The sequence below is a fragment of the Petromyzon marinus genome, chromosome 46 (genome assembly GCF_048934315.1).
Source record: "Petromyzon marinus isolate PM22_M1 ecotype Great Lakes invasive population chromosome 46, UKy_Petmar_22M1.pri1.0, whole genome shotgun sequence".
Lineage (NCBI taxonomy): Eukaryota > Metazoa > Chordata > Hyperoartia > Petromyzontiformes > Petromyzontidae > Petromyzon > Petromyzon marinus.
The window spans coordinates 14277855-14300573 of NC_133712.1; the positions used below are offsets into that span (position 1 = coordinate 14277855).

Genomic DNA, 22719 nt, shown 5'->3' on the forward strand with positions numbered 1-22719 from the left:
ACACGTGGGTACGTGCGCACACGCAAAGCGTTGTTGGACAGCGAGTGCAGAATCCGTGCACGGTTTTGTCGTCCGCGTCACGGCGCTCACGTTGGCAGCTCTGCTGCGTGGCGTTGCCGTAGAAACCGGGCAGGCAGGCGCCGCAGTCGGGCCCGTGCGAGTGGTGCAGGCAGCGGAGGCAGACGCCTGAGCGCCGGTCGCAAGACCCCGGGTCGGTCGGGTCGATGTTGCCGTGGCAGCGGCAGGGCCGGCACGAGCCGCCCGCCTCGTGCGGGTTGCCGTGGTGACCGGGGGCGCACTCCTCGCAGCTCGAGCCTGTCGTGGTAGTTTGGGGGGGGGGGGGTGGGGGGGGCGGGCGCGTGGTGAGCGGTGGGGAAACCGAGAGCCGCGGCCGGCGCTCGCCGTTACCACGGAGGGGTCTCTGCGGCTCTGCTCTGAGCGCTGGATCCGTGGCGCGCGGAGCGCCGGCGACTCGAGAGAGGCGGTCGGGAGTCGTTGCCGCTGCTTCGTGTGTACCGCCCTGATGGGGAGCCGCTGTGCGGTGCGGCGCGACCCGGCGCGGTGCAGTGCTGTACCGGTGTATCCTGGACGGCAGCTGCAGACGACGCGCTGCGAGTGCGGGTCCTCGTGGCACGAGCTGGCGAAGTGACGCCCGGATCCGGGGCCGCCAGGACACGGGCAAGGCCGGCACTGCTCGCCCGAGCCCAGCACTGGGTTTCCATAGTAACCATCCGCACAGCTGTTGCCAGGGAAACAGGGAACACGGGCGCCACGGTTACGGAGAGGAGGGGTTCTGCACGGCGCCTCTAGTCACGCGGGAGCAATCTGTGGGGGTACGGAGACGCGGGGAGACTTGGGGAGATGTGGGGAGATACACGGTCCAGGAGACACGTGGGGAGACTCAGAAAGACGCGGGGAGATCCGGATGCACACAGGGACACGTAGGGACGCACAGGGGGACACAGGGAGACAACGGAAGACGTGGGGAGGTGAGAGAAGAGGACTCGTGGCACGGCATACAAGGCAACACACACGGGGACACACAGAGACCCGCGCACGCCCCACGTCATCCTCACCGCTCGCAGCTCTCCCCGGCGGTGTGCTCGCGGCACGTGTGGCACGTCCCGGTGACCGGGTGGCACTCCTCGGCGTGGCCGTTGCACCGGCACGGCCGGCACGCCGGGAAGCCCCAGTAGCCCGGCTGGCAGTGGTCGCAGCGCCGGCCGTACGCGCCGTGCCGGCAGCGGCACTGCCCGGTGCGCGCGTCGCAGAACGCGTGGTGGGAGCCCTCGTCGCTGCACTCGCACGCTGCGCGGGGGGCGAGGGAGAAGGGTTCAGGAGGGGGGCGACTCGCAGGGGACACAAGCAGGAGGCACGAGCCTCATAATTATCTCCGCGTCGCTAGTCAGCTGACCCACGCGTCAATAGTCAGCTGACCCCATGTCGATAGTCAGCTGACCCCACGTCGCTAATAAGCTGACCCACGTGTCAATAGTCAGCTGACCCCATGTCGCTAGTCAGCTGACCCCACATCGCTAGTAAGCTGACCCACGCGTCAATAGTCAGCTGACCTCACATCGCTAGTCAGCTGACACCACATCGCTAGTAAGCTGACCCACGCGTCAATAGTCAGCTGATCTCATTTTGCTCGTCAGCTGATTCCATTTCGCTTGTCAGCTGACGCCACGTCGCTAGTCAGCTGACCCACGCGTCAATAGTCAGCTGACCCCATGTCGATAGTCAGCTGACCCCATGTCGATAGTCAGCTGACCCCACATCGCTAGTCAGCTGACCCCACATCGCTAGTAAGCTGACCCACGCGTCAATAGTCAGCTGACCCCACATCGCTAGTCAGCTGACCCCACATCGCTAGTCAGCTGACCCCACATCGCTAGTCAGCTGACCCCACATTGCTAGTCAGCTGACCCCACATCGCTTGGCAGCTGACCCCACATCACTAGTCAGCTGACCCCACATCGCTAGTAAGCTGACCCACGCGTCAATAGTCAGCTGACCCCACATCGCTAGTCAGCTGACCCCACATCGCTAGTCAGCTGACCCCACATCGCTAGTCAGCTGACCCCACATCGCTTGGCAGCTGACCCCACATCGCTAGTCAGCTGACCCCACATCGCTAATAAGCTGACCCACGCGTCAATAGTCAGCTGACCCCACATCGCTAGTCAGCTGACCCCACATCGCTAGTCAGCTGACCCCATGTCGATAGTCAGCTGACCCCACATCGCTAGTAAGCTGACCCCATGTCGCGAGTCAGCTGACCCCACATCGCTAGTAAGCTGACCCACGCGTCAATAGTCAGCTGATCCCATTTTGCTCGTCAGCTGATTCCATTTCGTTCGTCAGCTGACCCCATGTCGCTAGTCAGCTGACCCCATGTCGATAGTCAGCTGACCCCGCGTTGATAGTCAGCTGACCCTGTAGCTCGGGTCGGGCACTCACAGAGGCAGCCGCTGGGCCCGAAGCCGTAGGTCCCAGGCGCGCACGCGTCACAGCGCCGCCCCACCACGTTGGGGCGGCAATGACACTGACCCCCGTTAGGGTCGCACTCCGAGCTCAGCGAGCCCTGCGGATCGCACTGGCATGCTGTGGGGGGAGAGGGTGCAGAGGGGGGGGGGGGTGCAAAGGGGGGGGGGTGCAAAGGGGAGGGGCAGAGGGTGATTGGAGTTTTATACAGATGCTACTGCTGCTGCTGATGACGGCGGCGATGAAAACGGCGGCGGTGGAGGAGGAGGAGGAGGGTGCCGGGGTTCTCACGCAGGGCGCCGTCGTGCAGCAGCGCCGACAGGCTGCAGATGAGGCCGGCGCACACCTCCGTCACCGGCTGCTTCATCACGGCCTTGCCGCTCTCCTGGCAGAGGTAGCGATCAAAGTTCTCGCGCCGCCGAGTCGACTCGCGATCGTCCCCGGAGAACATCTCCAGCGACGTGTAGAGCGGCAGCAGCACCAGCTACGGTGGTGGGGGGGGGCACAGAACGGAGGAAGTTGGCGGTGGAGAATGATGGAGATGGCAGTGGCGGTGTAGGTAGTGGTTGTGATCGTTTCGGTGGTGGTAGCGGTTATGGTGGTGGTAGTGGTGGTGGTGATGGTAGCGATGTTGGCAGTGGTGGTGATTGCGGTAGTGGTGGTGATGGTAGTGGTGTTAGCAGTGGTGGTGGTGGTGATGGTAGTGGTGGTGATGGTAGCGATGTTGGCAGTGGTGGTGATTGCTGTAGTGGTGGTGATGGTAGTGGTGTTGGCAGTGGTGGTGGTGATGGTAGTGGTGGTGATGGTAGCGATGTTGGCAGTGGTGGTGATTGTGGTAGTGGTGGTGATGGTAGTAGTGTTTAGCAGTGGTGGTGGTGATGGTAGTGGTGGTGATGGTAGTGGTGTTGGCAGTGGTGGTGATTGTGGTAGTAGTGGTGATGGTAGTGGTGTTGGCAGTGGGGGTGATGATGGTAGCGATGTTGGCAGTGGTGGTGATTGCGGTAGTGGTGGTGATGGTAGTGGTGTTGGCAGTGGTGGTGGTGGTGATGGTAGTGGTGATGATGGTAGCGATGTTGGCAGTGGTGGTGATTGCGGTAGTGGTGGTGATGGTAGCGATGTTGGCAGTGGTGGTGATGGTAGTGGTGGTGATGGTAGTGGTGTTGGCAGTGGTGGTGGTGGTGATGGTAGTGGTGGTGATGGTAGCGATGTTGGCAGTGGTGGTGATTGCGGTAGTGGTGGTGATGGTAGCGATGTTGACGTGGTGGTGATTGCGGTAGTGGTGGTGATGGTAGTGGTGTTTGGCAGTGGTGGTGGTGATGGTAGTGGTGGTGTTGGCAGTGGTCATGTTCTCGGTAGTGGTGGTGATGGTAGTGGTGTTTGGCAGTGGTGGTGGTGATGGTAGTGGTGGTGTTGGCAGTGGTCATGTTCTCGGTAGTGGTGGTGATGGTAGTGGTGTTTGGCAGTGGTGGTGGTGATGGTAGTGGTGGTGTTGGCAGTGGTCATGTTCTCGGTAGTGGTGGTGATGGTAGTGGTGTTTGGCAGTGGTGGTGGTGATGGTAGTGGTGGTGTTGGCAGTGGTCATGTTCTCGGTAGTGGTGGTGATGGTAGTGGTGTTTGGCAGTGGTGGTGGTGATGGTAGTGGTGGTGTTGGCAGTGGTCATGTTCTCGGTAGTGGTGGTGATGGTAGTGGTGTTTGGCAGTGGTGGTGGTGATGGTAGTGGTGGTGTTGGCAGTGGTCATGTTCTCGGTAGTGGTGGTGATGTTAGTGGTGTTTGGCAGTGGTGGTGATTGCGGTAGTGATGGTGATGGTAGTGGTGTTGGCAGTGGTGGTGGTGATGGTAGCGATGTTGGCAGTGGTGGTGATTGCGGTAGTGGTGGTGATGGTAGTGGTGTTGGCAGTGGTGGTGGTGGTGATGGTAGTGGTGATGATGGTAGCGATGTTGGCAGTGGTGGTGATTGCGGTAGTGGTGGTGATGGTAGCGATGTTGGCAGTGGTGGTGATGGTAGTGGTGGTGATGGTAGTGGTGTTGGCAGTGGTGGTGGTGGTGATGGTAGTGGTGGTGATGGTAGCGATGTTGGCAGTGGTGGTGATGGTAGCGATGTTGACGTGGTGGTGATTGCGGTAGTGGTGGTGATGGTAGTGGTGTTTGGCAATGGTGGTGGTGATGGTAGTGGTGGTGTTGGCAGTGGTCATGTTCTCGGTAGTGGTGGTGATGGTAGTGGTGTTTGGCAGTGGTGGTGGTGATGGTAGTGGTGGTGTTGGCAGTGGTCATGTTCTCGGTAGTGGTGGTGATGGTAGTGGTGTTTGGCAGTGGTGGTGGTGATGGTAGTGGTGGTGTTGGCAGTGGTCATGTTCTCGGTAGTGGTGGTGATGGTAGTGGTGTTTGGCAGTGGTGGTGGTGATGGTAGTGGTGGTGTTGGCAGTGGTCATGTTCTCGGTAGTGGTGGTGATGGTAGTGGTGTTTGGCAGTGGTGGTGGTGATGGTAGTGGTGGTGTTGGCAGTGGTCATGTTCTCGGTAGTGGTGGTGATGGTAGTGGTGTTTGGCAGTGGTGGTGGTGATGGTAGTGGTGGTGTTGGCAGTGGTCATGTTCTCGGTAGTGGTGGTGATGGTAGTGGTGTTTGGCAGTGGTGGTGGTGATGGTAGTGGTGGTGTTGGCAGTGGTCATGTTCTCGGTAGTCGTGGTGATGGTAGTGGTGTTTGGCAGTGGTGGTGGTGATGGTAGTGGTGGTGTTGGCAGTGGTCATGTTCTCGGTAGTGGTGGTGATGGTAGTGGTGTTTGGCAGTGGTGGTGGTGATGGTAGTGGTGGTGTTGGCAGTGGTCATGTTCTCGGTAGTGGTGGTGATGGTAGTGGTGTTTGGCAGTGGTGGTGGTGATGGTAGTGGTGGTGTTGGCAGTGGTCATGTTCTCGGTAGTGGTGGTGATGGTAGTGGTGTTTGGCAGTGGTGGTGATGGTAGTGGTGGTGTTGGCAGTGGTCATGTTCTCGGTAGTGGTGGTGATGGTAGTGGTGTTTGGCAGTGGTGGTGGTGATGGTAGTGGTGGTGTTGGCAGTGGTCATGTTCTCGGTAGTGATGGTGATGGTAGTGGTGTTGGCAGTGGTGGTGGTGATGGTAGCGATGTTGGCAGTGGTGGTGATTGCGGTAGTGGTGGTGATGGTAGTGGTGTTTGGCAGTAGTGGTGGTGATGGTAGTGGTGGTGATGGTAGTGGTGTTTGGCAGTAGTGGTGGTGATGGTAGTGGTGGTGATGGTAGTGGTGTTTGGCAGTAGTGGTGGTGATGGTAGTGGTGGTGATGGTAGTGGTGTTTGGCAGTAGTGGTGGTGACGGCGCTCACCGAGTCGATGAGCACGTGGGCGCTCTCCGCGTGCTCGTGCGTCGTGTAGCGCGTGAAGTCCGCGCGGATCACGTAGCTCACTCCCTTCTCCAGGCACACGGCCTGGGGCAGCACCACGTAGCTGGGCGCACGGATCACGCACGCGTACACACACACACACACGCGGGTCACGCACGTGTACACACACACACACGTGGGTCACGCACGCGTACACACACACACACGCGTGTCACGCACGCGTACACACACACACACACGCGGGTCACACACGCGTACACACACACACACACGCGGGTCACACACGCGTACACACACACACGCGTACACACACACGCGCGGGTCACGCACGCGTACACACACACACACGCGTGTCACGCACGCGTCTCACCGTGACCCGGGCGGCAGCGACACGGCGAGGTGGTCGTCGGCCGGGATGGTGTTCCCGCACGGTGAGTGCGTGGGGATTTCGCTGGGGCGAAGCACCGTCACCAGCACCACCTCCCACTCCTCCGGCAGCTGAGAGCCGCACGCGCCGCGACGAGGGCCAGGCGGGACGGGAGGGGGCGACACGAAGCCACGCGGGAAATGGGAGCGTGCGACAGGGACGTGCGGTCAGGGGAGGCAAGGGAGGCAGAGCCTCACCTGTCATACTCCAATGAAAATAGCTGTTACGAAAAGTAACAAAAAAAGAAATAATAAAATAAATATTACGATTTTCCCACTGATCTGTGTTATAAATGTCATTTCTGTACGATGCAAATACAGGAAGAGACGGGAGGTGAGGCAGCGACGAGCTCAGCCTCCCCTCTGATTGCGCAACCCCTCAGTAACTGGATGGAGCGCGGGCAATAAGCGCGTGCCTGTTACTATCTCAGTGTGTCACCAATGTAATGTTTGTAGACCCCTTCATTTCACGTCCTCGCCTTCCATACTCCAGGTAAGTTATTTCACGTATGTGTATAAATATATTTAGGCTCGCTGGTCTCGTCATGAAACTGCAATGAAAAAGCACCAGGGGAGGCAGCGATCACATCCGCCTCACTGAGGACACGCCCCCTTCAGTGAGGACACGCCCCCTCCGTGAGGCCACGCCCCCCTCAGTGTGTGAATCTGGCTCTGACACTAACCAGTGACCTCACCGCACGTTACTGGCGTGCGAGTGCCATGCGTGGTGGCTGCACAAGCGTGCGTGTGCGTGCGTGCGCACGGTGGCGCGCGTGGGTGCCGCTCGCGCGCCCCGCCGACCTGCGGCTCGTAGCGGATGAGCAGCTCGTAGTCCATGGAGTGGGGCACGTCGGAGACGCGGAACTCGAGGCGGCCGCCCTCGGGCACCCGCACGAAGCCCGGCCCCGTCCACGTGGGCGCGCGCCCGGGCGTGGGGGCCCGCGGCACCAGCGCCAGGCCCTGCCGACAGACGCGGCACGGCGCGGCGTGACGACGCGGCACGGCGCTGCACGTCGTCGCGCCGCGGCAGCGCGACGACGCGTCGGGAGCCATGCCGCATCAGGCCGCGCGCTTGCAGCTGCGCGCACGGCGCCGCGTTAATGCGTTAATGGAGCGGACTCCGCGTGGCAAAGCCGGTGTGCGTCCTGCGGAAAGGAGGGGTCGGGGTGTAGGGCTCGCGGTTGGGGTCAGGGTAAGGTAAGGGTTGCGGTAGAGACCGTGGGGAGGGTCAAGGCATGGGTTCACGTTAGGGCACGCTAAGGGTCAAGGTCACTGCAGGGGTCACGCTAGGAGTAAAGGTAGGTGCTAGGTTAAGGATCAGAGGTCGCAGGAGGGTCACAGGCGAGGCTTTCTGCACTGGCAGCCACGACCCCAAAATCGGACAGCGTGACGCCGTGATTTACGGTGGGACACGTTGAGGCGTCGTGGAACACGGGCAGCTCAGGTCTGGTGGGACTTGCAGTGAGGGCAGCAGGAAGCCATGCACAAGCCAGCAACGGAGTGGGGGGGGGCAGCGGTTGGTGACGGGGGCAGCACGAGCGTCCAGGCCACCACCGCCGCTCTCGCGGAGCCGGTCGAAAAGTTTGAGCCCGGGTCCCGGTTCCACCCGAACCGGGCTCTCGGTGTCGCGGGACGCAGGGTCCGTCTAGAGATCGAGCGGCGAGCGGCCCAGAGGTCGCTTGAAGCGATCTCGGAAGCGCTTCTGCGATATCTGCGCACGCGAGGCTGTTCTCCGGCACGAAGTGCAGCCCTGCTCTACGAGATGCCGAACGGAGGCGTCGTCTCGCCGAGTTGCGCGACCGGCGCGCAACTCGGGGGGGTCGCGGGGAACACGAAGCGCTGTTGTTGTTGTTGTTATTGTTGCTGAAAGCCCGAGGTCAGAGGTGAGTAATCCGCGCAAACTGGACGAGGCCGCGGAGGTTTTACCCGGCCTGTCGGGAGGCCTTGCTTGACGCGCTCTCGCTCCTCACACAACGAGGGGGTCAGCAGGGACTCCGCCAGCCCCCCGGGGGTCTGGGGCCCAGCGCCGTCCGGTAACGGGGGGAGGGCACGCACGGAGGCACACGCGCACACAGAGACACACGCACGTGGATACACACACACAGAGACACATGGACATGGATAGACATTCACACAGAGACACGCATAAATGCACACGCACACAGAGACACACGCACGTGGATACACACACACAGACACAGAGACACATGGACATGGATAGACATTCGCACAGAGACACGCATAAATGCATACAAAGACAAAGACACACGCACGTGGATACACACACACCCACAGACACATGGACATGAATAGACATTCGCACAGAGACACGCATAAATGCACACGCACACAGAGACACACGCACGTGGATACACATGCACGTGGATCCAGACGAACACAGAGACGGGCGCTCACTCAACATCGCACTGACTCACACAAACACTCGCTCACTCACTCTGACCGGCTCGCATTGTCACCGTGACACTCGTGCACAGTCACTCACTGCCTCGTTCGCTCACGATGGAGGCTGTGCGAACCAAACGTCGCCTGAGCTTGGAGGAGGCAAGGGCGGAGTTTGAGGTGCACGAGGAGGAGATTAACTTTTGGGTCAAGGGAACCAAAGGTTACTGCTGAGGGTGAGGGTAAGGTTAGGGTGAGGGGTAGAGGCAGGGCCAGGATCGTAACGGTCATGACCCAACCACAGCCACATCTGAGCGATCGATACGGAACAGGTGGCGTCTCCTCCGGCACCATCCCTGCAAATGAATCGGTACACTCACGACCGCCGGCATCGGCCACGATCGATCCACTGCCGGATGAGGGTCCTCCCAAAGACCGAAACCCGACGAGCATCCAAACCGATTTCGCGGCTCCGCCTCCGAGGGGGCCGTCCTCCTCTCGGGGCGCGCTCCCGGCCCCGGCCACCGCTCCGTCATCGTCCCCCCCCCCCCCCGTGCCCCCCACCTCGTGTCTCCCCGGGCGATGACGGCCGTGACAGCGCAGCCTCCAGTCGCGCGACTGTCCAATCAGACGGCACCCACTCGTGGCCTCGGTCCAATCAGAAGCCCCCCCCAGGTGCCTCCAGTTCGATCGTCTCGCTTGCGCCCCCCCCCCACCCTGCATTGCCCGAGTCCCCCCACTTCCTCCGGCCACTACCTCGGTCACCCACCATGACCCTCTCTCTCTCGTTCCTGTCCCTCTCGTTCCCCAGAGACCCACCTCCCAACCCCCGGTTCCCGTGATTCCCTGACCGTCCCCCCGGGTCCACCCACGAACCCCCCAAACCCCTACCCCCCCCGCCCGCCCCCGAGCGCGCCGCGGGAACTCACGCCGTTGGAGTCGACGGGCAGCGCGGTCTCGGCCTCGTGCGTGTAGTGGTCGAGCGCCATGCAGAAGAAGCCCGAGTCCGGCCGCGAGCACGGCCGCCCGCCCATGTGGCCGCGGCAGCGGCACTGCCCCGACTCCACGGAGCACCTGCGGGCACGCACGCCGACGGCACCGGTCAAACGGCGGCGCGACGCGGCCCGGACCGCGGGGAAGTCGCGCGGCGTCCGCGGCCTTTGCCGGGTGACAACCGGGGGAGGGGGGGCGCGGTGCGAGACCCGTACCGGTTGTCGACGGCGCCTCCCACGTCGCACTCGCATGGGCGGCACCCGCTCCCGTCGTGGCTCAGTCCCCAGTGCTCCGCCTGCGGGGAGAACGCGACACCGCGGGTCACCCTCGCGGCACCGCCGGGCGGTCGGCAAAACCCAAAAAACGGAAAAAGCCGCCGTCGGATCGGCGCTCGTCATCGGCGATCTCCGATCCCGCGGCGCCCTGCGACCCCTGACCCCCGCCCCCCACACCGCGACCCTCACCAGGCACTGGTCGCAGCTGCGCCCCGTGACGAGACGCTTGCAGTAGCAGTCGCCCGTGATGGCGTCGCATGCCGCGGCGCCACCCACCGTGCCCAGCGGGTTACAGTGGCAGGCTGAGAGCACACGGCACGCGCACGCGGTCAATGCACACGCACGGCGCACACGCACGACGTACACACGGTGTTCACACACGCATGATGTGAACACACACGCTGAACAAACGTGACCCGAAAATGAGATCCGCAGGCGTGGTGAGAAAGCGCAGGAGCACGAGCCACGTGCACGGTGCGACGCGAGACGCACGCGGCACCACACGGGACACGAGAGGCACGCGGCACCACACGGGACACGAGATGCACGCGGCACCACACGGGACACGAGACGCACGCGGCACCACACGGGACACGAGACGCACGCGGCACCACACGGGACACGAGACGCACGCGGCACCACACGGGACACGAGACGCACGCGGCACCACACGGGACACGAGACGCACGCGGCACCACACGGGACGCGAGACGCACGCAGCACCACACGGGACACGAGACGCATGCAGCACCACACGGGACACGAGACGCACGCAGCACCACACGGGACACGAGACGCACGCAGCACCACACGGGACACGAGACGCACGCGGCACCACACGGGACACGAGACGCACGCGGCACCACACGGGACACGAGACGCACGCGGCACCACACGGGACACGAGACGCACGCAGCACCACACGGGACACGAGACGCACCCAGCACCACACGGGACACGAGACGCATGCAGCACCACACGGGACACGAGACGCACGCAGCACCACACGGGACACGAGACGCATGCAGCACCACACGGGACACGAGACGCACGCAGCACCACACGGGACACGAGACGCACGCGGCACCACACGGGACGCGAGACGCACGCAGCACCACACGGGACACGAGAGGCACGCGGCACCACACGGGACACGAGACGCACGCAGCACCACACGGGACGCGAGACGCAGCGGCGATGAGATCGGCTCGCCGTGCACGGCAGCCGGACGGAGCGTGGTGGCATCGCAAGAACGTGAGAGATGGCAACGGCTTGTGGAGGCTTTCGTCCAACAGCGGATAGATCACCACTGATGATGATGATAGATCACCACTGATGATGATGATAGATCACCACTGATGATGATGATGATAGATCACCACTGATGATGATGATTGATTCTTGGTAATAACCGGGCGGCAACGTGTGCTGCTGCTGCTGGGATTAACGTTGGGTGTGGTTATTGGTGTTAACGTGTGCAATGAATTCGCGGTGATGCCCATGGTGATTGTCAGTAACAGTTAACGGTGATTGGCGGTCATGCATTCGGTGCTGTCGGTGGTGGCAGTGGTCACAGCGGTGGCAGTGGTGGTGGCCATTGCGGTGGTGGAGGCAGTGGTGGTAACGGTGGTGGTGGTAGAGGCAGTGGTGGTGGTGGTAACGGCGGTGGTGGTGATGGCGGCGGCAGTGGTGGAGGCGGTGATGGCCGTGGCGGCGGCGGAGGTGGCGGTTACTCACGCTGGCATCCGTCGGGCTGCTCGGCGTCGAGTCCATAGAATCCCGCCCGGCACTGGTCGCACCGGGGTCCCTCCACGTGCGCCTTGCAGCGGCACTGCCCGGACTCGAGCCCCGCCGACGGGTCGGTGTGTCCGTCACACATCCCCCCGTTCAGCGAGCCGTCGGGGTCGCAGTCGCACGCTACCCGCACGCGCACGCACGCGCACAGACACACGCACACGCACACACACGCACGCGCACAGACACACGCACGCACACACACGCACAAACAACGTGAGCGCGCGCGCGCGGGCAACGAAAACGATGACACGGCCGAGTGCGGTACCACGCGGTGGCACGGCGCGAGAGCGGCGTGGGGCGTGTTGGCGACGTACGAACGCAGACAGCGGCGTCGCGGATGTCGCGCAGCGGGTCCTGGTAGAAGAAGGGTTTGCAGAGCTCGCAGCTGCGCCCGGCCGTGTTGTGCTGGCAGTCCTCGCACACGCCGCCGCTGGCGTTCCCCGTCGCGGCAAACACCGCGCCATCAAAGTGGCACCGCACCGCGTGGTTGTTGCAGTTGCAGCCTGCGCGAAGGGGTGGTGGGGGGGGTGGCGGGCGCGGGGCGAGACACACACATGCGTGTACACATGCACACGCGTGCGCACGCAAAACACAAAGATAAAGATCCCCCCGTATAGCCTGAAAGTGCTGTTCGCGAGCAACTATGAAGGCCGGAACACTACACGAGTGGGTGGGTGGCCAGCCACCTTTGTCTCCCCAGTGGCGATGTTTACACACCGGTCCAGGTACTCATTTGAGGCTGAGTCGACGGAGGGAAAGCCCCAAGACCGATTCAGATAATCGTCACCGGTGTTGGCCGTGAGCGGGAATCGAACTCAGGTGGCCGGGTTCATAGAGCGGCGCGCTAACGGCCACACCACCGCTCGCCAAAGACAAAGGTCCCCCGTATAGCCTTAACAGACTGTTTGGGCAAGTGCTGTTAGCGAGCACCTTCCCACGCGCACGCACGTATACACACGCACGCATGCACGCTCGCACACACACGCACGCATGCTCGCACGTACACACACGCGCCCGCACCCTCGCACGTACACACACGCATGCACGCTCACACGTACACACACACACGCACGCTCGCACGTACACACACACACACACACGCACGCTCGCACGTACACACACACACGCACGCTCGCACGTACACACACACACGCACGCTCGCACGTACACACACACACGCACGCTCGCACGTACACACACACACGCACGCTCGCACGTACACACACACACGCACGCTCGCGCGTACACACACACGCACGCTCGCACGTACACACACACACACGCTCGCACGTACACACACACACGCACGCATGCACGCTCGCACGTACACACACACACACACGCGCGTGCGCGCGAAATGGACCGTGCACGCACGCTTGCAGGCGTTGGTGTTGCGCCCCTCGGCCGGGCGCCACGGCATGTCGTTGTAGAAATCCTCGCAGCGCTCGCAGTTGAGCCCCTCGGTGTTGTGCTTGCACACGCAGCGCCCGTGCACCTGCAGCAGAGAGTGACAGACCGCCGCGTCGTGCCGTTCTTTCGTCAAGCCGGGCGCCGCGTTTGCTTCGTTCGTTACGGCAGACGGACGGGCGGGCGGGCGGGCGGGGAGACGGCTGCGAGAGGGGGGCGCGAACCGACCGGGGGAACTCTGCGGCGTTCGCGGACTCAGGGCGGCGACGGAGGCGGTCGGGGGGGGGGGGGTCAGAGCGATGGAAGATGGAACGGCAGGGCGGGCGAGGGCGAGAGGGAGCGGCGATTTGGGGTCACGGCGAGCGGCGCCAAATACGCGCCGACACTTGGGAAATGGGTGGGCAGGGAAGCGTTCCGAAGGTGCACGCGTGGAACCCGCGGATCAAGGGGGCTGCTGCCTCCCCAGCGCCGCTGTTCACGCACTGCACCAGGTGTTAAGGCCGAGTTGACCTAGGGGAGGCCCCAGCGCCTGTCAAATATTCACCATCCGACGTTGTCCATTGCGCCACCGCTCCCCACAGAACACAAAACAAAGACAAAGATCCCCCGTATAGCCTTAACAGACTGTTGGGGCAAGTTCTGTTAGCGAGCACCTATGAAGGCCAGAAAGGCACACGAAGGGGTGGGTGGCCAGTACCACGTCCAGCCGCCTTTGTCTCCCCAGTGGCGATGTTCAGATAATCGTCACCGGGTATTGGCCGTGAGCGGCAATCGAACCCGGGTCGCCGGGTTCATAGCGCAGCATAGCGCTGACCGCTACACCACCGCTCCCCACACACACACACACACCTACACACGGACACACACACACACTACACACGGGGACACACACACACCTACACACACACACTACACACGGACACACACACACTACACACACACACACTACACACGGACACACACACACTACACACGGACACACACACACTACACACGGACACACACTACACACGGACACACACACACACTACACACGGACACACACACACTACACACGGACACACACACTACACACGGACACACACACACTACACACGCCGTGATGCGCTGTTCGCTCGTGCCGCTGCTCCCTTGGCACTCATCATAGCGCTCTCCCGTCCATCTCTCTCCCGTCCACCCCTCTCCCGTCAACCCCTCTCCCGTCAACCCCGTTATCCCAGCGTTGTGATTCCGTGCCTGCGTCCCTCCCACACGCACGGCCTCTGCCCACTCAATAAACTTGTTGCGTGTGACCTTTGCTTCGCTCGCACCTCAAATCTCTCTCCGGCTCTGCGCGCGCGATCGGCGCGTCTTTGTGCCGCCGCTAACCCATCGGCGCGTCTTTGTGCCGCCGCCGCCGCCGCTATCGCTAACCCATCGGCCGCTCGCTCGGATTTTTCCTTGAAAGCCCGAGAACAAAACAAGGCAAACAATGCTGCCGCAGCTGCCAAGATTACAGACGCCGGCACGCTCCGCAGGTGCGCCTGGCGCAGGTACGCCTGGCTGCTCCGCCGGAATGTGAGGGCTTCTGGGAATTTCCACCACCGGACCTCTCACGGGACGAACCGAGAGGCCCCAGCAGAGGAGATGTCGCTGCCGTTTGACGCCGAGCGGCGATGAAGTGCCGCGGGAAGTGGCACGGGCGTCACGGTGTGCGTGTGTCATAGGTGCTCGCTAACAGCACTTGCCCCTACAGTCTGTTACAGGCTATACGGGGGATCTTTGTTTGGTGAGGAGCGGTGGGGCACCGCAAGCTGAGTCGGCGGTGAATATTTGACTGGGGGCACCACGGTGGCTAGGAGATGTTAACTACCTCGCCTGCTATACAGGAGGTTGTGGGTTTGATCCCGACCCTGACGTTTGCTGTATATTTGGAGTTTGCGTGTCTCTCTCCCCGTGGTCACGTGGATTTTCTCCGGGTCCTCCGGTTTTTCCCTTCGCATTTAGAATCAACATCACGCGTTCAGAGTATTCGGCTGCTGCTATAGATTTTCACATGATACACCACTTCGCTCAGCTATCATCTGTAGCCAGATCGCTTGTGCAAAAGGTCCACATAGCTCAGTGGGCATAACCTGCTGAGAAAAAAAAATTAAGTTTTAGACTGGCGCTGGGCCTCCACTAGGTCAACTCGGCCTCAAATGAATTCCCAGTCCTGTGTGTGAACAGCAGCGCTGCAGAGACAAGAGCGGGCCTGGCGTGGCCACACCGCCCCCCTGGACGCGTGCGTGCGTGCGTGCGCGTGTCCGTCCGTGCACGCGTGATGCGCGTGCACCCACCATGCCGTCGACGTCCCCACGCACGCCGTCGATGGGCGCGCACTCGCTCGCGTGGCCGTAGCAGAAGCAGTTGCCGCGCACGACGAGCTCGTACAGCGCGTAGTAGTACTTCTCCTTGATCTCGACGCGCGAGTCCAGCAGGTTGTCCCCCAGCGTGTGCAGCCGCGTGAAGTTGATGCGCAGGTTCGTGATCTTCAGCAGGCCTGGGCCGCGGCGACGTGCGGAGCGGAGAGGGTTGGGGGGCCGTGGGACACGAGCGGTCGAGTTAGTCCAAACGAGTGAGACGGGGGGGGGGGGGTGGGAGAGGTGGCGGAAGCCACGGTGGGCAGGAGGTTCGCAACGAATCGGCGATCCGGCGACCCCACGCCGCGAACGTGCCGCTTCATGTCGACTCCTCGCCGATCGCCGCAACGGTCGAGAGTCGAGCGAGCGGGCGGGACGGCGCCGGCCGCTCGGGAGGGACGAGGGCCGGCGGTCGAGACGAACGACGGAGCGGCAGCCAGAGGCGGCGGGCGTTACCGAGAGCGCGTCCACCACGGAGATGGGAGCGGTAGAATCAGCTGACGCGCAGGAGATAGACGGACTGTCGCATCGCAAGGTTCCGAGGGATGGCGATGGCTTCGAGAGGGCCCTGATCGAGCGGTGGGGAGATCACGGCCGATCGTGTCGCAATGTTGGCGCTAAATGAACATCGCTGAACGGACGAGACGGCCACGTTACAAATCGTCTGGTCTGGACAGGCCACGCTGGCATTCCTGGAGTTGCCTATCGCGAAACGTCGCGAATCGAACCGCTGCTAGACGTGGTCTCTAAACTCACCAGGTGAGACCGGCTCTCCCTCCCCCGATAATATGCAGGAAGTCGTGGGTTCGATCCCCGACCCTGACGCCCGCAGCTGTATATTTGGAGTTTGCGCGTCTATCTCCCCCCGTGGTCGCGTGCGTTTTTTTTCCTCCGGGTCCTCCAGTTTTTTCCTCTGCATTTTGCGTTGAGATTAATCAAATTACTTGGCTGCGATAAATTTCCACGCGATAAGCCGCTTCGTTGGGCTATCGTTTGTGGCCAGGTCACATTTGAACAAAAAAAAAAGCTAAGAGTTCAGTGGGCTTCGCCTAGTAAAATAAAAAAATACTTTATTTAAAAACATTTCTTATTTGCCTACCGTTACCTATTCTTCACACTCCTGTTGCGTTTGTTGTGACGTTTCTTGCCGTAACTCGCTGACCCGCCCCCACTGGACATTTGTGAAAAGCGCTTCGCAGCTCATCGGGTTCCTCCTGCAGTCTTAAACAAAGATTCTGAGCCCGATGAGGGCGGTGTTCAGGAGCGAGCGAGCCACCGCTCTCTCTCTCTCTCGCGTGTCGGTGGCCCAAGAATTCGAGAACGAAGCGAGGAGCCGCGGAGACCTTCGCCAACCCACGGTCCAACGTCTCCCCCCCCCTCGTTAGTCGGAGGCCACGGCTACTCGGCGAGGCCACGGCTACTCGGCGAGGCCACGGCGTCGCTTGCCCCAGGCCCCACGGAGCCCCTCGCCCCCCCCCCCCCCAAACGCCGCCCGCCCCTGGGCTCGAGTCAGGGTCGTGCCGCGGCCCCTGCCGTTATCCGTCCGACTCCAGGAATAGAACGGAAGGGCGGCGGCGTTTGTGGCGCTGGGGGACGTGGACATCCGCAGGGACCCGCGCTTGCGATGACGGTCCGGGCACGTCGCCCGTACACCTGCGGTCACGAACCCGTCGACCCGAGTTCGATTCCCGCTCACGGCCGCCAACACCCGGCGACGATTATCTGAACCGGTCCTGGGCCTCCCCTTAGGTCGACTCGGCCTCAAACGAGTACCTGGTGCGGTGTGTGTGTGTACGCATCACCACTCGGGAGACAAAGGCGGCCGGGCGTGGTGCTGGCCACCCATCCCCCTCGTGTGCCGTGCCGGCCTTCATAGGGTGCTGCTCGCTAACAGCGCTTGCCCCAACAAGTCTGTGAAGGCTACGCGGGGTGGATGGTAATCTTTGTCTTAATGGGGAGTGCCACCTTCGAGGTAAGAACAAAGCGGAACTTGAAAAGCGAAGAGGAAACATCGAGCACATGCACCATGGGGAGCGGTGGCGGAGCGGTGAGAGCTGAGCCGCGCTACGAACCCGGCGACACGAGTCCGATTTCCTCTCACGGTCACAAACGTCGGTGACGATTACCCGAGCCGGTGCTGAGCTTCCCCTAGGTCGACTCAGGCTTAAATGAGGACCCGGTGCGGTGTGTAAAACATCAGCACTGGCGAGACGGAGGCGGCCGGCCGGGCGTGGTGCTGGCCACCCACCCCCTCGTGTGCCGTGCCGGCCTTCATAGGTGCCGCTCGCCAACAGCACTTGCCCCAAAAGCCTGTTTAGGCTACACAGGGGGTCTTTGTCTTTGTAGACGTGCGTGTGTGCTTGGGGGGGGGGTGTAAGTGCGGTGTAAACAGGTTCCATTTCCAAACAAGGTTCCTTTCAAGGCTGGGCTTTTAGAGACTGTGGGTTGGTGGTGGGGTTGGGGAGGGGAGAGGGGGAGAGGATGTTTGGATTAGGAGGCTGTGTGGGGGTGGTGGTGGTGGAGTGGGGGTGGTGGAGTGGAGGTGGTGGAGTGGAGGTGATGGTGGTGGGGGTGGTGGAGTGGAGGTGATGGTGGTTGGGGTGGTGGAGTGGAGGTGATGGTGGTGGGGGTGGTGGAGTGGAGGTGATGGTGGTTGGGGTGGTGGAGTGGAGGTGATGGTGGTTGGGGTGGTGGAGTGGAGGTGATGGTGGTGGGGGTGGTGGTGGTAGTGCAGTGGGGGTGGGGGTGGTGGAGGTGATAGTGGTGGGGGTGGTGGGGGAGCGGTGATGTAGTGGTTAGCGCGCTCCCTATACGAACCCAGCGTTGCCGAGTTCGATTCCCGCTCACGACCAACACCGGTCACGATTATTATCTGAGACCGTCTCGGGCCTCCCCTAGGTCGACTCAGCCTCAAATGAGTACCCGGTGCAATGTGTAAAACATCAGCACTGGGGAGACAAAGGCGGCCGGGCGTGGCCACCCACCCTCCTCGTGTGCCATGCCGGCCTTCATAGACACTACCCGCCAACAGCGCTTGCCCCAACTATTTTCAAGCTATTCGGGGGATCTTTGTCTTTGTGGTCTTGGTGGTGGTGGTGCCGGATTATCCCAGTAGCACAAGTAGCTACACGTGTGTAGCTGCTACACACGTGTAGCAGCTACACACGTGTGTTGCACCTGTGTAGCAGCTACACGTGTGTAGCACGTGTGTAGCTGCTACACGTGTAGCAGCTATGGACCCCGCACTTTCAAGGGCCCCGCGCTAAATGCTTTCAAGCTATCAATTCCGGTTCAGTGATTCTGCACTTGCTCTATTAGTATAGAACTATACCGCCTTCAACTTTTATGAACGACTGGGTGTCAAAGGTTAGCGATTTGTCGTATTATCCGGTTGTATAGCAAATGAAAAAAATACAATTTCTTCACTGCGCAAGTAAAACATTTGTGTGTTTTCATATGTATGTGTTTTTATTTCTTTAGGGGCTCTTTATAACATAATCCGGCACTGCGTGGTGGTGGTTGGTGGTGGTAGGTGGTGGTAGAGTGGGGGAGGAGGGGTAGTGGGATGGGGGGGGGTCGCAGTTGGGTGTGGAAAAGCAGAAAGCAGTGTTTGTTTTTGTGTGTGTGTGTCAAAGGCCCCCCCTCCTACCCTACCGCCACCCCCGTATCCACTTCAAACAGCGAGGAGAGAGCGAGTGGCGTGGGTGATTGTGTGAGCCGTCCCTTGCGCGTGTGCGGCGTGGCTGCGTGAGTGCGTGTGGGAGGCTGGAGAGGAAGGGAGTGCATTCTTGTGGACAGTGCAGTGGCGTGAAACGTCAGCACGGGGGGAGACAAAGGGGGCCGAGTTGCAGGTCACCGCGCCCGCCCGCCCGCTCGCGCGTCGTGCCCGCCGCCTTCACGAGCGCCGCTCGCTAACGGCGCTTGACCCCCCCTCCCGACAGCGCGAACAAGGCTCCGTGTAGCGTGGCTCCATGTAGCGTGGCTCTATGGAACAAGGCTCCGTGTAGCGTGGCTCTATGGAACAAGGCTCCGTGTAGCGTGGCTCTATGTAGCGTGGCTCCATGTAGCGTGGCTCTATGTAGCGTGGCTCTATGGAACAAGGCTCCGTGTAGCGTGGCTCTATGGAACAAGGCTCCATGTAGCGTGGCTCCATGTAGCGTGGCTCTATGTAGCGTGGCTCTATGGAACAAGGCTCCGTGTAGCGTGGCTCTATGGAACAAGGCTCCATGTAGCGTGGCTCCATGTAGCGTGGCTCTATGTAGCGTGGCTCTATGGAACAAGGCTCCGTGTAGCGTGGCTCTATGTAGCGTGGCTCTATGTAGCGTGGCTCTATGGAACAAGGCTCCATGTAGCGTGGCTCCATGTAGCGTGGCTCTATGGAACAAGGCTCCGTGTAGCGTGGCTCTATGTAGCGTGGCTCTATGTAGCGTGGCTCTATGGAACAAGGCTCCATGTAGCGTGGCTCTATGTAGCGTGGCTCTATGTAGCGTGGCTCCATGTAGCGTGGCTCCATGTAGCGTGGCTCCATGTAGCGTGGCTCCATGTAGCGTGGCTCTATGTAGCGTGGCTCTATGGAACAAGGCTCCGTGTAGCGTGGCTCTATGGAACAAGGCTCCGTGTAGCGTGGCTCTATGTAGCGTGGCTCTATGTAGCGTGGCTCTATGGAACAAGGCTCCATGTAGCGTGGCTCTATGTAGCGTGGCTCTATGTAGCGTGGCTCCATGTAGCGTGGCTCCATGTAGCGTGGCTCCATGTAGCGTGGCTCTATGTAGCGTGGCTCTATGGAACAAGGCTCCGTGTAGCGTGGCTCTATGGAACAAGGCTCCGTGTAGCGTGGCTCTATGGAACAAGGCTCCGTGTAGCGTGGCTCCATGTAGCGTGGCTCCATGTAGCGTGGCTCCATGTAGCGTGGCTCCATGTAGCGTGGCTCTATGTAGCGTGGCTCTATGGAACAAGGCTCCGTGTAGCGTGGCTCTATGGAACAAGGCTCCGTGTAGCGTGGCTCTATGTAGCGTGGCTCTATGTAGCGTGGCTCTATGGAACAAGGCTCCATGTAGCGTGGCTCTATGTAGCGTGGCTCTATGGAACAAGGCTCCATGTAGCGTGGCTCTATGTAGCGTGGCTCCGTGTAACAAGGCTCCGTGTAGCGTGGCTCTATGGAACAAGGCTCCGTGTAACAAGGCTCCGTGTAGCGTGTGGCGATGTCTGTCTTTGCTTCTCCGAGTGCGCCGACGCGCGCCGCGGCGACCCCAGCCATCGCCCCCCTCCTCCCCTCCCCCCGCCGCTACGGAAACTCTCGCATCTCAACCTAAAAGAAGTCCCAGCGATGCGATGGTGGCGACCCCAAACCCCCCCCCCCCCCGACATAGGCGGAGTTCGACTTCTATATTTGGGGGGTGCAGTGGGTTCGCTTTGTCCCTCGAATTAGGAATCGCGTGTCGAGACAATCATTTTTTTGTTATATCTTAATTGTAAACTACCGAAAATAAGTTAATAAAGTTTACCAGTTTTTTTGGAGGGGGGGTGCATTACCCCCCCCCCCCCTCTACAAACTCTGCCCATGACTGCCAGCATACGGGGTGGGGGGCGGGTGCCGAGCGAGATCCACAACCGCCGTGTTTCCACCCCACAGGCAGTGTCACAAAATATCCACTCGAGCGCACGGCCATATGTGGGCACGAACAGTGGCATCCTTGTGAGTTCTTCTCTGCGGTGAAGCACAGAGGCGCCGTTCTCTTCCCATCGCCGCACTCGCAACGCAGCCCCCTCTCTCACCCCCCCCACCCACCTACCCCCAACTCTGTTCGCCCGCAAGGCACCATGGGGATATCTTCCCATGGTGCCGTGCGGCCCGCGGCGGTGAGAAAGCAGAGTCCAGACCTGGAACCTTCCCTCCCACGAGTCGGCTGGACCCGGAATTGTTCAGCTTTTTTGGTTCGAATCGAGACTCACGTTCACACACAAACACACACACACAAACACACACACAAACACACACACAAACACACACACACAAACACGCACACACAAACACACACACAAACACACACACAAACACACACACAAACACACAAAACACACACAAACACACACACAAACACACACACACAAACACACACACACAAACACACACAAACACACACACACAAACACACACACAAACACACACAAACACACACACACAAACACACACACAAACACACACACACAAACACACACAAACACACACACAACACACACAAACACACGCACAAACACACACACACAAACACACACAAACACACACACACAAACACACACACAAACACACACACACACAAACACACACACACAAACACACACACACACAAACACACACACAAAAAAAAAACACACACACACACAAACACAAACACACACACAAACACACACAAACACACACACAAACACACACACAAACACACACACAAACACACACAAACACACACACAAACACACACACACACACAAACACACACACACAAACACACACACAAACACACGCACACACAAACACACACACAAACACACACAAACACACACACAAACACACAAACACACACACAAACACACACACAAACACACACACACAAACACACACACAAACACACACACAAACACACACAAACACACACAAACACACACAAACACACACACACAAACACACACACAAACACACACACAAACACACACAAACACACACACACACACAAACACACACACACAAACACACACACAAACACACAAACACAAACACACACACAAACACACACACAAACACACACACACAAACACACAGAGACAAAGATCCCCCTCCCCGTGGAGTGTCTACAGGGGGTCGGGGCAAGTGCTGACGACGAGCACATACGAAGGCCCGGCCGCATTTGTCTCCCCAGTGGCGATGTCTTACACGACGAAGCGCAGCGACTCGTTCATCGTCAGCGGTGGCCGCGAGCGGCAGCGTCAGCGCTAACCGCTGATGCTGCCGCTCCCGCTCCCCAAGCGGTGACGCTCGCTCGCACGCACATGAAGCCAACGCTCCCCGATGGCCTCGCGGACACGAGGCACAATATTCAAAAAAAGAGTCTGACAGATTTGCCAGAACACCCTCCCATAAAACTCTCTGCACTCCTCCACGCGACGTCTGGCATCAAGAAACCACACGAAAGCCGTTCCCACGAGGGAG

At 60.5% G+C, this 22719-nt stretch overlaps 1 protein-coding gene across 4 annotated transcripts in view; it reads right to left on the reverse strand.

The window, feature by feature from the left end:
* The window catches only part of LOC116952306 (laminin subunit beta-2-like), a 48493-nt gene that overhangs the window by 12789 nt on the left and 12985 nt on the right, over positions 1 to 22719 (reverse strand). For 2 of the 4 annotated variants that reach the window (XM_032971528.2, XM_032971529.2), the window contains 16 exons: positions 15453 to 15655; positions 13102 to 13222; positions 12042 to 12230; positions 11668 to 11847; positions 10120 to 10232; positions 9871 to 9950; positions 9592 to 9736; positions 8189 to 8275; positions 7064 to 7222; positions 6207 to 6334; positions 5819 to 5939; positions 2776 to 2968; positions 2461 to 2604; positions 1077 to 1308; positions 576 to 739; positions 91 to 315 (listed from right to left, as the gene is read on the reverse strand). In XM_032971528.2, the coding sequence (XP_032827419.2) occupies positions 91 to 315; positions 576 to 739; positions 1077 to 1308; positions 2461 to 2604; positions 2776 to 2968; positions 5819 to 5939; positions 6207 to 6334; positions 7064 to 7222; positions 8189 to 8275; positions 9592 to 9736; positions 9871 to 9950; positions 10120 to 10232; positions 11668 to 11847; positions 12042 to 12230; positions 13102 to 13222; positions 15453 to 15655 (2484 nt within the window). The remainder of the gene's footprint in view (positions 1 to 90; positions 316 to 575; positions 740 to 1076; positions 1309 to 2460; positions 2605 to 2775; positions 2969 to 5818; positions 5940 to 6206; positions 6335 to 7063; positions 7223 to 8188; positions 8276 to 9591; positions 9737 to 9870; positions 9951 to 10119; positions 10233 to 11667; positions 11848 to 12041; positions 12231 to 13101; positions 13223 to 15452; positions 15656 to 22719) is intronic. The other 2 variants (XM_032971530.2, XM_076074232.1) reach the window with 2 other exon arrangements.